Source organism: Buteo buteo, chromosome Z (assembly GCF_964188355.1).
Source record: "Buteo buteo chromosome Z, bButBut1.hap1.1, whole genome shotgun sequence".
NCBI classification, from domain to species: domain Eukaryota; kingdom Metazoa; phylum Chordata; class Aves; order Accipitriformes; family Accipitridae; genus Buteo; species Buteo buteo.
The window spans coordinates 16,837,063-16,850,024 of NC_134204.1; the positions used below are offsets into that span (position 1 = coordinate 16,837,063).

Consider the following 12,962-nt stretch of genomic DNA (forward strand, 5'->3'; position numbering starts at 1 on the left):
TATGGTGTACAGACCTCTGTATATCCCTGCTAGAGATAGGAAAGAGAGTGGGACAAGACTGTTGAACCACAACACTGTTAGTAAAAATGCAAGAAAATGTGCATTGTTGTTAAGAAAAGACTTAATTACACACTAATCTGCTTTTTCAGATAACTCTACTGATGTTAACTTGGCTTCCAGCCACCCATTCTTGGATGGCTACAAAGCAGATGGGGCAAAAGAAGTAGGAAGGTTAAGCTGTTTGCCCTAAGCCATATAGCTCTGCAGAGTTAGGGTCAGAGTGTCCTTTTAAAATGTGTTCTTGCTTGTCTAAGTGATCTTACTGCAAAAATGCGCTGGGTTTTGCAATTGCTTGTTCATGTTTCCTTCCCTGACAAGTCTCAGGTTACAGCTTTTGAAGGTAGCTTCAAAGACCACAAAGTTAACTTTTGGCAAGTTTGTTTATTGTTCAGGTAAAATTTTATTTTGAAAGAGTGAATAGTCGTGGACGTGCAGTATATTGCAGTCCAGAAATTCTGTCTGAAAATGCATTCCATGATTTAAAAAAAAGCAAGAAATATGAATGAAGACTCTAAAACTTGTGCTCAATAGTAAAATATTAAACTTGCTTTATTCTGTGCATGCTGTGGTCAAGTATTCATACTTTTGATTGCTCTCATGAATGGAATTGTACTGAGACTGGGAAAATACTGATACATGTTTATCCTTTATTGACAGTTACAAGGCTGTCGTACTGGCAGCAAATCACTTTGGTCGATTTTTCACGGGTCAGATCACAGCTGCTGGTAAAGTTCCCCCAGCAAAGGTACGTGCAATTGAACAGATACTGTGGAAGCAGACTATGTGAGTTCCTGAGCACAAATAACCACTGCTGAAACTGTGTTAAAAGGCTTTTCTCCTGCCTTGGGGCTAGTTCTAGAGACTTTAGAAATCCCTATAGTTATTCCCATACTAATTTTTGTTCACTACCTGTAATGTTGTTTTTCTGGGGAATAATAGAATAATTTGAATTTTGTTTAAGTTTGCTTAGTTTTGAACAACAAACTAGCTATACATGGAGGGATTATTTTTTTTTTCCAGATGGGGAAAAGCAAGGGAGCAGTTAAAAAAAGTCAAAGATGTTGGGATTTCTGGTGCATTGAAGGCTGCAATGTAAAGGATTGCTTGATTGGAATTGTAGATGGATTGGGTTGAAGACAAATGAAAGCAGAATTAGGGGAGGAAAAAAAAAAAAAGATGAGGAACCTGTACTTGCTTACATAAACTGTTAGCTACAGATGAATTGGCTCTCAGATAAGTGAAATTAAGCTTTTAAACTGTTGGATTTACGGGGCAGCAGTCATTTTGGGTTCTGTGTCCAAAGGTAACTTGTTTAAATGGCTGGTTAATGAGACATATCTGCAGTTGTGAAAGCAGTACAATGCCGCTGCTTTTCTAACCAGCTCTAGTTTTAGTTTATGCTCCAATCATTATGATGGTATCATTCTAGGTCTTGATCATCGGAGGAGGAGTTGCTGGCCTGGCTTCTGCAGGAGCAGCTAAATCGATGGGTGCAGTGGTTCGTGGATTTGACACTAGGTAGGTGTGTGAAAATGTTAGTATCCATCTGCAATTATTTTAAGGTTAAGTAGTTGTGACTGTATTACAGTGAAAGCACTTGTACTGCACTGAATCACAATTCCTTTCCTACCATTTTTATTCCATCATTATTCCTGCATTTTTTTATACCTCAAAACAGCCAAACCTTCCAAAGAGTCCTTCTCATTAAATCATTCAGAACTATATGAATAAAAATACCATTGCTTTATTAAAATGAGAAAGTTAGGGCTTTTATCCAGAATTTCATGTCTCTGTTCCTCTTGGGGACACAGGGAAAATAGTAAGGAAATATCTTTATGCCCTCATTTATAGCTTTCTTTGATCCAGGTTCATAGCTGCATACTCTCATTCACCTTTACTCTCCTGATCCCAGAGAGGCCAGCTAGGAACTCTTTGGAGAGACACTTCTTTCAATCTGCTGAAGGAGAGAAAGAGATCAAGTTATTTTATTTATGAAACCCAAGATGAAAGAACAGAAACTGCAGCTGAAGCTGCTTTAACTGCTGCTCTCCTTGGGTTTCTGCTTTATGTTTGGAAGGGTTATTTTGTGCTGTAGCCATTTTTTAGAGCAATAGACTGGGAAAATTACAGAGCACAAACAATTTTCTACTTAGAGCTACACAGACTGCGAACTTGATTAAATTTTTTTCTATTAAATGGCCTTCTTACATTGGATTTGTATGTGCTTAATACTGTGTTTGCATTAAAATAACTTATACATGTTTGGTTTCATGCAGAAGTGGCACCTAGTGCTACTTAGTTATATCTAATATGAAAGAATAAAAATGAATACATCTCCAGATTTATGATGTGCAATATGAAAAAACCTTCTCTCTGGCTTGTTAGAAAAACTGCATATCCATTAAAACAAACCGGAAAGAATTTGTTCTTCATAAAAGCATGATCAAAATCTGTGTAAAACCTTTCAGATTTTTTTAATTCCCTTCTTAAGCATCCTGTATACTTTTCTCTTGGTGTGCAAGAATGCATTAATTTCTCTGCATGTTGTGAATGTTCACCTAATGCTGAAATTTAGTCTCATTATTTACTGTGATATCACATGATGCAAAATAAATTACAGATATACAGAATAACTGTAAAAAAACCCCAGACAACCAACCACAAAACACCACCCCCACCCCTACCCCCCAAACCCATTTTTCCCTGTGAAAATAAGACTTACTTGTATTTCCCATTTCACAAATTAAAGACAGGGCCACAGGTTGTATATTTATCACACAGGTTATAAATAAGGTGAGGTGAATTTATCACCTTAGGCTTCTAAGTTTGGGCTGTAGATTTACCTAGTCATGACAAGAGGAATGGGTGAACAGTTTGGCAACAGTTAAGCTCCCAGCTTTGAGACTTTTCCTGGAGCAACTCTGCTGAGTATACAGGAAGCTGTAGGTTGCCTTCATTCCTTATCCAAGTATCTTCATTAGGGACCTAAAGTTGGTGATGCAATTACTTTTTTCACTAAATAGAGGAAGTTGAGAACTTTAGTTACTGTCTTCTTAATCCTAGAATAAATTTTAGATCTCTTGTCTGAAGACTGCTACTAAAAAGACCGGAAGAGTCATGGTTGATTTTTAAAGTAGTGGTTGTTTTCCCCCCTGCAATTTTCTTTTCCTAGAGCTGCAGCTCTGGAACAATTCAAGTCTCTCGGTGCTGAGCCTTTGGAAGTGGACTTAAAGGAATCTGGAGAGGGACAAGGTGGTTATGCTAAAGAAATGTCCAAAGAATTTATTGAAGCTGAAATGAAACTCTTTGCCAAGCAATGCCAAGACGTTGATATTATCATCACTACAGCTCTTATTCCAGGTATGTTTTATGTGCAAGATGCTAATTTTCATTTATCTGATATAAGTTGGTATGCTTTGGAGCTGTGCCTGCAGTGAAAACAGAGGTGTTAATGAATTGGGTCTGTGTGAGCGTGTACCTTTTCCCTTCCCTGATAAATGCCTGTTTTTAAAGTGTGTGCCTTTTTTTACAACTTCTGTTTTCACAGACAAGGAGTAGATAGTGATAAAGTAAGAATATGTAATTCTCTTGCATATTTATTGCATCACTGCTACTTTTGCTCTCCAGCTTGTGCACTGAAACAAGTTCAGTTGAAACAGTACTGTCTTTTGTAATTGAAATACTAAGTTAGAGCTTAAGTTTTAGTGCTTTGTGTTGGACAACATCTGTATTTTAATAACTTATGATGTGGTGTTTCTCTTTTTTTTTTTTTTTGTTGTGACTTGAATTGTAAGATTGGATGTTGTCAGTTTACTGAGGACAAAATTGGACTTGCCAGCATCTTTAGTAGACTGCCCATGCATACCTTTTTTTATATGCTTGAGAGCAAGATGTTCAAGCATCTCTTCTCTCTGTCTATATAAAGAAACCTTCTATGACATTTCATCCTAGGTACCGATATCTTGAAAATTTTGCTTACAAAAATAAGCCTGAGAGAGAAAGTGAGAGGGAGAGAACTCATCTCCTGAGCTCTACAGACAAAAAGCTGTATTTTGTGTTTAACTTACTATGCCTTGTCTTGTCAGGCAAAAAAGCTCCCATCTTGTTTAAGAAAGATATGATTGAATCAATGAAGGAGGGTTCAGTCGTTGTGGATTTAGCTGCAGAAGCTGGGGGAAACATTGAGACTACAAAGCCTGGAGAAATGTATGTTCATAAGGTGAGCATTTTAATCTGTAGATCATTCTCCATTTGTATGAATTCTCGTTGTGTTTTGTAAACTGTACGCTGAGAATGAGTAGCTGATTTTGCTACTTGTGTTTAAGTAAACCTTTAGACTTGCTTTTGGTTACTAGTCATCCATGTAACAATTTAAAGATTTTTAAAGAAACAAATACCTTTGAATAGTGTTATTTTTTTTAAGTATGGAACTCTTGCTACTAAAACTTCCAAGTCCAGTGACTCGTCAATGCTGAGTTAAGGGTGGTTTGATGTCTTATTTCTTGGTCTACCTAAAGAGGCAGCAGTAGCAATAGCTTCTTTGACTTGGTCATCACCTTCCACTACTGGAGGTTAACAGTCCCTGTCATAGGTAAGCTAAACAGGTTCAGACTACGTCAGTGTTACTTCAGTGCAAAGTCTCTGGCTTAGCTCAATATAATTTCAGATTCAGGAGGGTGCTGTTTTTGACTTTAGCTTTGCTGACATGAGTGTGTCTGCCCTGAAGTATCCAAACCATTTGTAACCTGAACTAGGAGTAGCATGAATTGGTTCATTAAAGTAAGCAATTTTGCTCTGGGCTGAACTAAGTACTTTGGTTTTGCTCCAGTGTTCATTGGCTCAGTTGAGAGCTTGGTTTTCTGCTTTTTGGGTTTCATTTTTGGTACTTGTGAGAAATCTACTAGCAGTTACAGAAGTTTGGGTGATGAGATTTAAAGTAGCATATTTCCAAGGTTGTTATTTGGTAATGTAAAGACATAAATGCTGTTATTAGAGAAGCCTGTAGGACATATTGTTGCCATGGTTGTCATTTATATAAGCGGGGCTTTGTGTGTATATATGATGAGTCATGCATTGTATTTGTCTTTGTGGTTTTCTGGGGCTTTTGATGTCATTGCTCAAAAACTGAAATTAGGGTATGTAGAACAGAAATAAGCAGATACTTGCACGAAGAATTTACATGGAGTGCTTTCAGTCAGAGGAGTATTACCCCTGGATGTAGTGTATTGGCACTGAGCTGCGGAAAAGAGCAGCAGTGCAGAACTATTAGCAGTGTGCTGGAGCATTGCATTAAGAAGCTAGAGTTTCTGGAAGCATGCATGGATCTTAGCTATAAGTTGCAGGAGCAGTGTTTTAACACAAGCCTGCTTGAACATGAAGAGTGTATGCCAGCCTCAGCCTCCCATACCTTCAAAAGGTTGAGACCCTGATAGCTGGGTATACTCACATTTGTTCTTTAAATAGCGTGGATATATTATGTTAGATCTTTGCATAAATGTGAACCCAGATGTATTACTTGTGCAGGTAGCTAGCTCTGAGGAAGCTCCTTTCACTCCTCTGTCATATAGAAAGTTGTCTCCAGTGCATGTCCTCCAGAAGGACTGAGAAGATGCCAAGTATTTGGCTGGATAATGTTAGCTGGTTGCTAAGTTTTGAGAGGATGGTAGGATTTGGAGAGGACAAGCTCTTGCACAAATACATCTTCCTCTCTGGGTAGGCTTGTTGCTAATAGCATTTGAGGTGTTGGGTTCGATCATGTTGAACTGTGTAACTGTTGTGAGTAACCCTCCCTGACTTAATAATGTTAGAGCTGCAGGTAACAGTTTTAGCTGAGGTTAAAACCAGAAATAACTGAAACAGTTTGGATATATATTTCCAGAAGGATATATTGGAAGAGATGATGCGTCTTCAGAGATTGTACTAATCCTTAATGTTTTACTTGAATTTTTTTCAGGGTGTTACACATATTGGCTACACAGACCTGCCTAGCAGAATGGCTACTCAGGCCAGTACTCTGTATTCCAATAATATTATCAAACTCCTGAAGGCTATTAGCCCTGACAAAGAAAATTTCTACTTTGATCCAAAAGATGAATTTGATTATGGGACTCTGGATCATGTTATTAGAGGAACTGTGGTAATGAAGGTAAGTCAGTAAATATTCTCTTCTTAATTTGTGAGTACATACTTTTAAATTTATCAATGTTGTCTCTTTAAAATGCATTCAAAGATACTGCGTGCCGATAGACTTCAGATGTGGCTTGATGGACGTAGTGGGCAATTTTGTTTGTATTTAAGCTGACTATTCCTCTGTCCCTTTTTCTGAAGGGAAGCATCTTTGCTTTTGTTGTCTTGTCATGGTTAAACAAATACTTAATTCTACTATTGAAAAATAAGATGATGATTAAATTTGCATTTTTTATTCATGTGATAGAAGCGTAGTTATTTAAAACATGTTTGAAACATTACTACAGGACCAGAAAAACATTATTCCTTTATTGTTTGTTTTTTTTTTTTTTTTAAATAAGTATGTTTCTATTCTTGTAAGAGTAACTCCAGAAAAAACTGGTAGAACTAGGATATGTAGGATACTTTAAGCTCTATCAGGAAATAATAAAATACAAACTTAGGGCATGTATGGGCTCTGCTCCTGCAACTATTAGGAAACAATAATTTGCAGTTTAGGTAAGAGGTATTAATTTCTGTTGAGTTTTGTTGTATAATGTTGCCAACATTTCATAGTGCTTATGATATCTACTCTGAAGGAGGCTTGCATTGTCTTCAGCTCTTCCAGACCACTGAAGTGGTGTGTACAGCTCAGGTCTGACAGCTCCACCAGTTATTCCTCCAGAGGCCTGGAGAACAGCAAGAAATGTGAGACATCATACTTGGTACCTAGCTAAGGTCTAGGCAGGCTCTGATTACAGTTCACATCTGTAGCAGATTTTGCTATTTTCAAGACCCTGTTTTCTTTTGCAGAAGTGTTTTCTAGTTAAGGAACTTTACCTTTTTGTTTTGGTTTCTGCTTTCAAGCCTTGTGCTGTGTTTGTGCCAGGTGCTTTTGGACACTGATACTAAATCTTGTCTGAAAAATGTGTGAACCAGTATGGTTAACTTGGTCTGACTGTAGTGATCATCCAGCCATGCAAACTTATGCTGATGCAGAAAAGGAAGGTGTTCCTGTGGTGTGGCTGTAGGATGTTAAAGACTTATCTGAGTTGCAGGATTAAGAAGAGTAGGCTCCTCTAACTATAAAGCATCTGCCATGTTAGGGATAACTGTAAATATCTCTTGTCAGGATGGCAAGGTGATTTTCCCAGCACCTCCACCAAATAATGTTCCTCAAGGACCCCCTGTGAAGCAGAAGACTGTAGCAGAGCTGGAAGCAGAAAAAGCAGCTACTATTACACCTTTTAGAAAAACTATGACTAGTGCATCTATATACACAGCAGGTAGGTAACTTCCAGAGTTGGAGAATCAGTGTAGAGTGCTCCTCATTTGACTAATACTTCTAAGGGAGTCTTCATCATACTTGTTCAATTTAATAACTAGTTGGGAGAGAGGTTGATTGGCTGGTGAATCCTAGTGCAAAATCAGTGTAGTGTAATAATTGCTTTTGAGAGAGAAAATAAAATTTTAGAAGTTTAACCAAAAGTATTAACATTTCAAACAGTGCTGACTCATGCTGTGTGCATGTATGTGTGTTTGGCTTTATTTAAATATCAGTAAAATAGTTAAAATTCTGAAGGACTCCTGCTAGGGACCGTGCCCATACTTTGCAGCAGAATCAATTCAATGCTATTGCTTTCTTCAAACTTTAATGTATGAGATTTAAATGTCCACAATCTACTGAAGTACTGATATTAGGACATTTGTCTTGATGAATAAATATTGGCTCTTCTTGTCATGTGGTTTCTGCGTGCATCAGAATCTTCTGCATGAAGTAATTGATGAAATGAGAATTCTTAATTTTAACCTCTGTTCTTCATATGCACACTTAGAGTCTTCCAAGTAGTATCTCAATGTGATTGTGACTCTTCTACGTTTTTACTATAGAACAGGAGCGACAGGATTCAGTGTTGGTGTAGAAACCCAACTTTGCTGCTTTGTTTGCATGCATAACAAAGATGTGTGTATTATATTTATGGTTTTATTTTCTATTGTAAAAGAAACACTAGCACTGAAAGAGCCTTGGGATTGACAAAGATGATCCAGCTGTTCTTGAAACAAGTCCATGCACAAAACTCCATTTTGCTTTTAGTTCAATACTGGACTCCTGTTGCACAGATTTTAAATTTAAGGAACCATTAAAGTTACAGAAAAGTTTTGCTGTGCTTTTCTTCTAGGTTTAGCTGGCATGTTAGGACTGGGCCTTGTAGCTCCTAATACAGCTTTCACACAAATGGTGACGACATTTGGCCTAGCTGGAATAGTGGGGTACCATACAGTATGGGGTGTGACTCCTGCTCTTCACTCTCCACTCATGTCAGTGACTAATGCTATCTCAGGTAAGTAGCTGTGACACAACTGCTTACTTTCTATTTGAAGTAAGCACAACTCCTTTTACTCAAACTTCAGACAGAAGTCTACGCCTTTTAAAATGCCAGAGAGCCTAGTACTACTTTGTATGTCTGAGTTTACTTTCATAAATAGCAAGGACACCTGAAACATACTCTTTTTGAGAGTATGTTTTTTCAAAACAAGGGCAAATCTGGTGCTCTGTATTTTTACTCTTTATAAGTAATTTTTCACTCTTAACCTTTTTGCTTTAAAGTTTGTTTTACTTGGAGTGCTGCAGTCTCTCCTTTCATAGAACACTTCTTTCCTCCCATCTCTCCGAAATGTTGCCCTGAAAATAACTTGTCTTTCATATTTTCTGTGTTCTTTTTTTCTGCTTGTCAAACTATGTGTTGGGGGGGGGTGCAGAAAAAATTCTTAAGTGACCTGTAAGATTCATAACTCTATAACTACATAAGATTTTATATATCTGTCTGTGTATGTGTGTGACAGGTCATGAGTGTGATCTACTTTGTTAAAAGCAAAGCTTCTTTTGTTGAACAAGTACTTGGAAGCTGACTGTGTGCTTGAGGCACTGTATGTCAAAACTATGTTCATATACTAATTTTGTTTTCTTTTGAAACATGTTTGTGTTGCTGAAAAAGACCATGGTAGTCTTTGTTTAAATAGTAATGCGTACAGTAGGGCTCAAAACTTGAGTTGACTGGTATCTGTTTGACAGCTGAAAAGAAACTTGCTATAGGTACAGAGTGTTTTAAGGTTCAGTAACACTTTTTTCTCTTTTAAATAGGACTAACTGCAGTTGGTGGGCTGGTATTGATGGGAGGAAACTATCTCCCTGAAAACACTCCTCAAAGTCTAGCAGTGCTTTCAGCCTTTATCTCTTCAGTCAATATTGCAGGTATGAATGTTAGGGTTTTTCCTGAGGGACTTTAAAGCGCTTGTGTAATTCTTTTATTTCTTCTAGCTCTTTAATTGTATAGATTCCAGAAATACTATTCTGGGAATAGGATCTGAGAGCATCCATCAGTAAAGAAATCCCTCCCAGCCCCCTCCCCCAATTTTCATAGTAGTTATTGTATCTGGTTTCCACACTCTGTGGTGTATAGGGAAACCCTTAAAAGTGCATTTTTATTTTACAGTATCCTTTGGGTGCTGATTATATGAAATAGCTTTTCCTGTATATCCCAGGGTGGTATTGCATTTGTCCTTGTATTCCTTTTGCTGCTTGAAAAATACACTAGTGGCATAGAACAAAATTCTGCTTGCTTAACCTTCAGAAGTCCCAGCTTCATGAATAAGAGATAAGAAAGTGAGCAATGTGACTTATAAATACTGCTTTTTGCTAGAGTAGATAAGGAAAAGGACACAGTCACAAACTAAGCTGTATCCTACAGTTAGTGTAGAGTGTGAAGCCAGAGCAAGTCCTCCAGGCTTTTGACCTCCTGCTTTTATGAGTTTTCTCCAAAGGTTAAAAAAGACAACAGGATCTCACCCTCATTACAGCTTTGTTTCCTGGTGGTTTTCAAGATTACTAGCTTTTCATATGTGCTATTGCTGTCGGTTGCTAACTTTGTGTAGTAATATGGTTTAAGCAAATGTTTCTTTTATAGCTTGGCATATGCTTAGTTTCAGAATTTATTTTGTAAAATTGTTCTTTTACTTTGGCCAGGTGGGTTTCTAGTTACACAGAGAATGCTGGATATGTTCAAACGTCCCACAGATCCTCCTGAATACAACTACTTGTACCTGCTTCCTGGTGGTGTATTTGTAGGAGGCTATGCAGCTGCTCTCAGCGGTGGCTATAATATTGAACAGGTAAGAAGATAACTTTGTGGCTCTTAGCCTACTGTTCACAGTGGTATGCTTATTCACTGCTTACTCTGAGTAAACAGCAAATTAGCCATGGTCTTTTTATCAGCTATGTATTCCCACAAGGCCACTCTGAAGTTGATTAAGCTTGCAATCATACCTCAAATGCTGAATCTGCAAATTTTTAAAAGCTTTGGTTTTGTGGTTTTTTTTTCGCTGTAAAGCAGCAGGTACTTTGTTGTTTATTGGACAGTTTTCCTAAATGACAGCTTAAATATTAGAGCAACTACAGAAATCAATCTTTAGTTTAAATGTTTCTGAAAATTCAACTTGACATGACAGTTAAAGTAGGTAGACATCTGGATGAGATGAGATTTCAGCACAGGGATGTAGAGGGATTGTACCTATAGTACTTCTAATGGTAAACTTTTGTTTGCATTTGTTTTAATAGTAAGAAAAATCAATGTGTATTGCCTTCTATGTTTGGAGGAGGTGAGTCCAGACATACGTTTATGCCATGTACAGCTCAGTTTATTTAAGTGTTTTTTTATACTTTTGAAAACAGGAGTTCAGATGTGCCGTAAGCAAATTCTGAAACTGTTCCAATAATGAACAGGACTGTATAGCTTTGGGTTTGTACTAAAGAAAACTTGTTTCTGAACTGATGACGAAATTGGCTTGAGTCAAGTTTAGCATTCATGGTGCAGATAAACCAAGGTCATAAAGTGGAGCAGCAGTTTTAATAGGTATCACATTTTAATTGGGCAAAATCACATCCTGTACAACAGTTTCTCACAGTCAGGAGTTTTGACTTCAGTTAGGAACTGTGACTTACACACATTCTGGAAAAATCAGCCCTTTTGCATAATGATCAGAAAGATTTTTATAATAATTATGCAGTTTGTCTCCATTTCATGTGTGCATATTGATGTTTTTCTTATTTTAAAGATCATGTATCTGGGCTCAGGCTTATGCTGTGTTGGTGCCCTGGCTGGTCTGTCCACACAAGGAACAGCTCGACTTGGAAATGCGTTGGGTATGATTGGTGTTGCAGGAGGTTTAGCAGCAACTCTTGGAGGCCTTAAACCCTCACCTGAATTGTTGGCGCAGATGTCAGGTGCAATGGCACTTGGTGGTACTATAGGTATGTGTAGGATACTATAAACTAACACTATATGCTCTATACATGCATTTATGAAAGCTGTATATACACCAAATACTGCATAGCTCACAGGTGAATTGACTAACTTACATTTATGGCTTGTGTATGTTATTTTGCAAATACGTCAACAAAGAATTTTAAGTCCCAGGGCTTTTATTAATGCATCAGGATGTGGTAAAGAATGGGGAGACTGGTGGAAAAGCAGGAGCACATCATCTCTGTTGGGGAAACTAGGTATGCAGAGGTGAATGAACTTGCCCAACTTCATACTTCCATTCATTTCCTGATTGAATACTGCCAAATTCCCTTTTTCACACTGTGCTTTTGTCACAGAAAATGTTGAATTTGTTAATATTTAGTGGGGCTTCTAAGAACATGTTATGCTTCAATCTTCTCCCTAATTTCCATGATATCCTCATTGCACAAAATACACTTATGTAGCTTTTAGTGAAAAGCCACAGCAATTTCTAGTGTAGAACAAATCTTTCCATTGGAACAGGGGTGTGTGCATGTATTCATTGCACAGTGAACCATGATACATTAATTTCTACCTGCACAGATTGGTTGTGTTTTGTAAGACTTCACTTCTGTCTTCAATTCTCAATAGGTTTGACAATTGCTAAACGCATCCAGATTACAGATCTGCCTCAGCTAGTGGCTGCTTTCCATAGTTTGGTTGGTTTGGCTGCTGTGCTCACCTGTGTAGCAGAATATATGATTGAATACCCTCATTTCGCTACTGATCCAGCTGCAAACCTCACCAAGGTTGTGGCATACCTTGGCACGTACATTGGTGGAGTGACTTTCAGTGGCTCTCTTATTGCTTATGGAAAACTGCAAGGTGAGACCTTCCATTCAGAACCAAGTATTTGTAAAAATTGGTGGGGTTTTTTTTGTTTTTTTGTTTGTTTTTTTTTTAAAACCCAGGGTTTAGCCCTGCCTTTAGACTGCTGTGTAATTGGAAAGAAACCTTGTGTTCTGCATTGGGTAAACATTTGTTTGTTTAATCCTTATAAGTGTACTTTTTTTTTTTTTAATTCTGTGTAATTTGTATACAGGTTTAGTTATGAAAGGTTTGTCTTCACTGCTTGGACATAATACTGCTATTAATTACGAAGTCATGTAAGCGTCCCTTAATTCATATTATCCAGAAATAAGTGTTGATTTAGTGTTGTTAAGATACGGCCTGACACTGTTTCTCTAATTGACTTTATTGAACTTTTACGGTCACAACTTCATATTCTTGAGCAGACATTTTAATTGAAACCCTGGTGTTGCTGGACTTGGCACTGCTAATATTTGTGGGATTTTGTTCTTGGCATTGCAGGCTTCATTTAGGTGGGTAGCTTGCAGTATCAGTTGAGACTGCCTCACTTTAAACCATTCAGTTCACTGTCTATTTACCTGCTGT

The 12,962-nt window shown here is 37.6% G+C and overlaps 1 protein-coding gene across 4 annotated transcripts in view; it reads left to right on the top strand.

Moving 5' to 3' along the window:
• Positions 1-12,962, top strand: part of NNT (nicotinamide nucleotide transhydrogenase) — a 47,478-nt gene that overhangs the window by 10,272 nt on the left and 24,244 nt on the right. For all 4 annotated transcript variants that reach the window (XM_075020434.1, XM_075020436.1, XM_075020435.1 and 1 more), the window contains 11 exons: positions 718-805; positions 1,490-1,578; positions 3,233-3,420; positions 4,146-4,279; positions 6,014-6,205; positions 7,358-7,511; positions 8,406-8,567; positions 9,368-9,478; positions 10,250-10,395; positions 11,338-11,533; positions 12,159-12,392. In XM_075020434.1, coding sequence (XP_074876535.1) covers positions 718-805; positions 1,490-1,578; positions 3,233-3,420; positions 4,146-4,279; positions 6,014-6,205; positions 7,358-7,511; positions 8,406-8,567; positions 9,368-9,478; positions 10,250-10,395; positions 11,338-11,533; positions 12,159-12,392 — 1,694 coding nt within the window. The remainder of the gene's footprint in view (positions 1-717; positions 806-1,489; positions 1,579-3,232; positions 3,421-4,145; positions 4,280-6,013; positions 6,206-7,357; positions 7,512-8,405; positions 8,568-9,367; positions 9,479-10,249; positions 10,396-11,337; positions 11,534-12,158; positions 12,393-12,962) is intronic.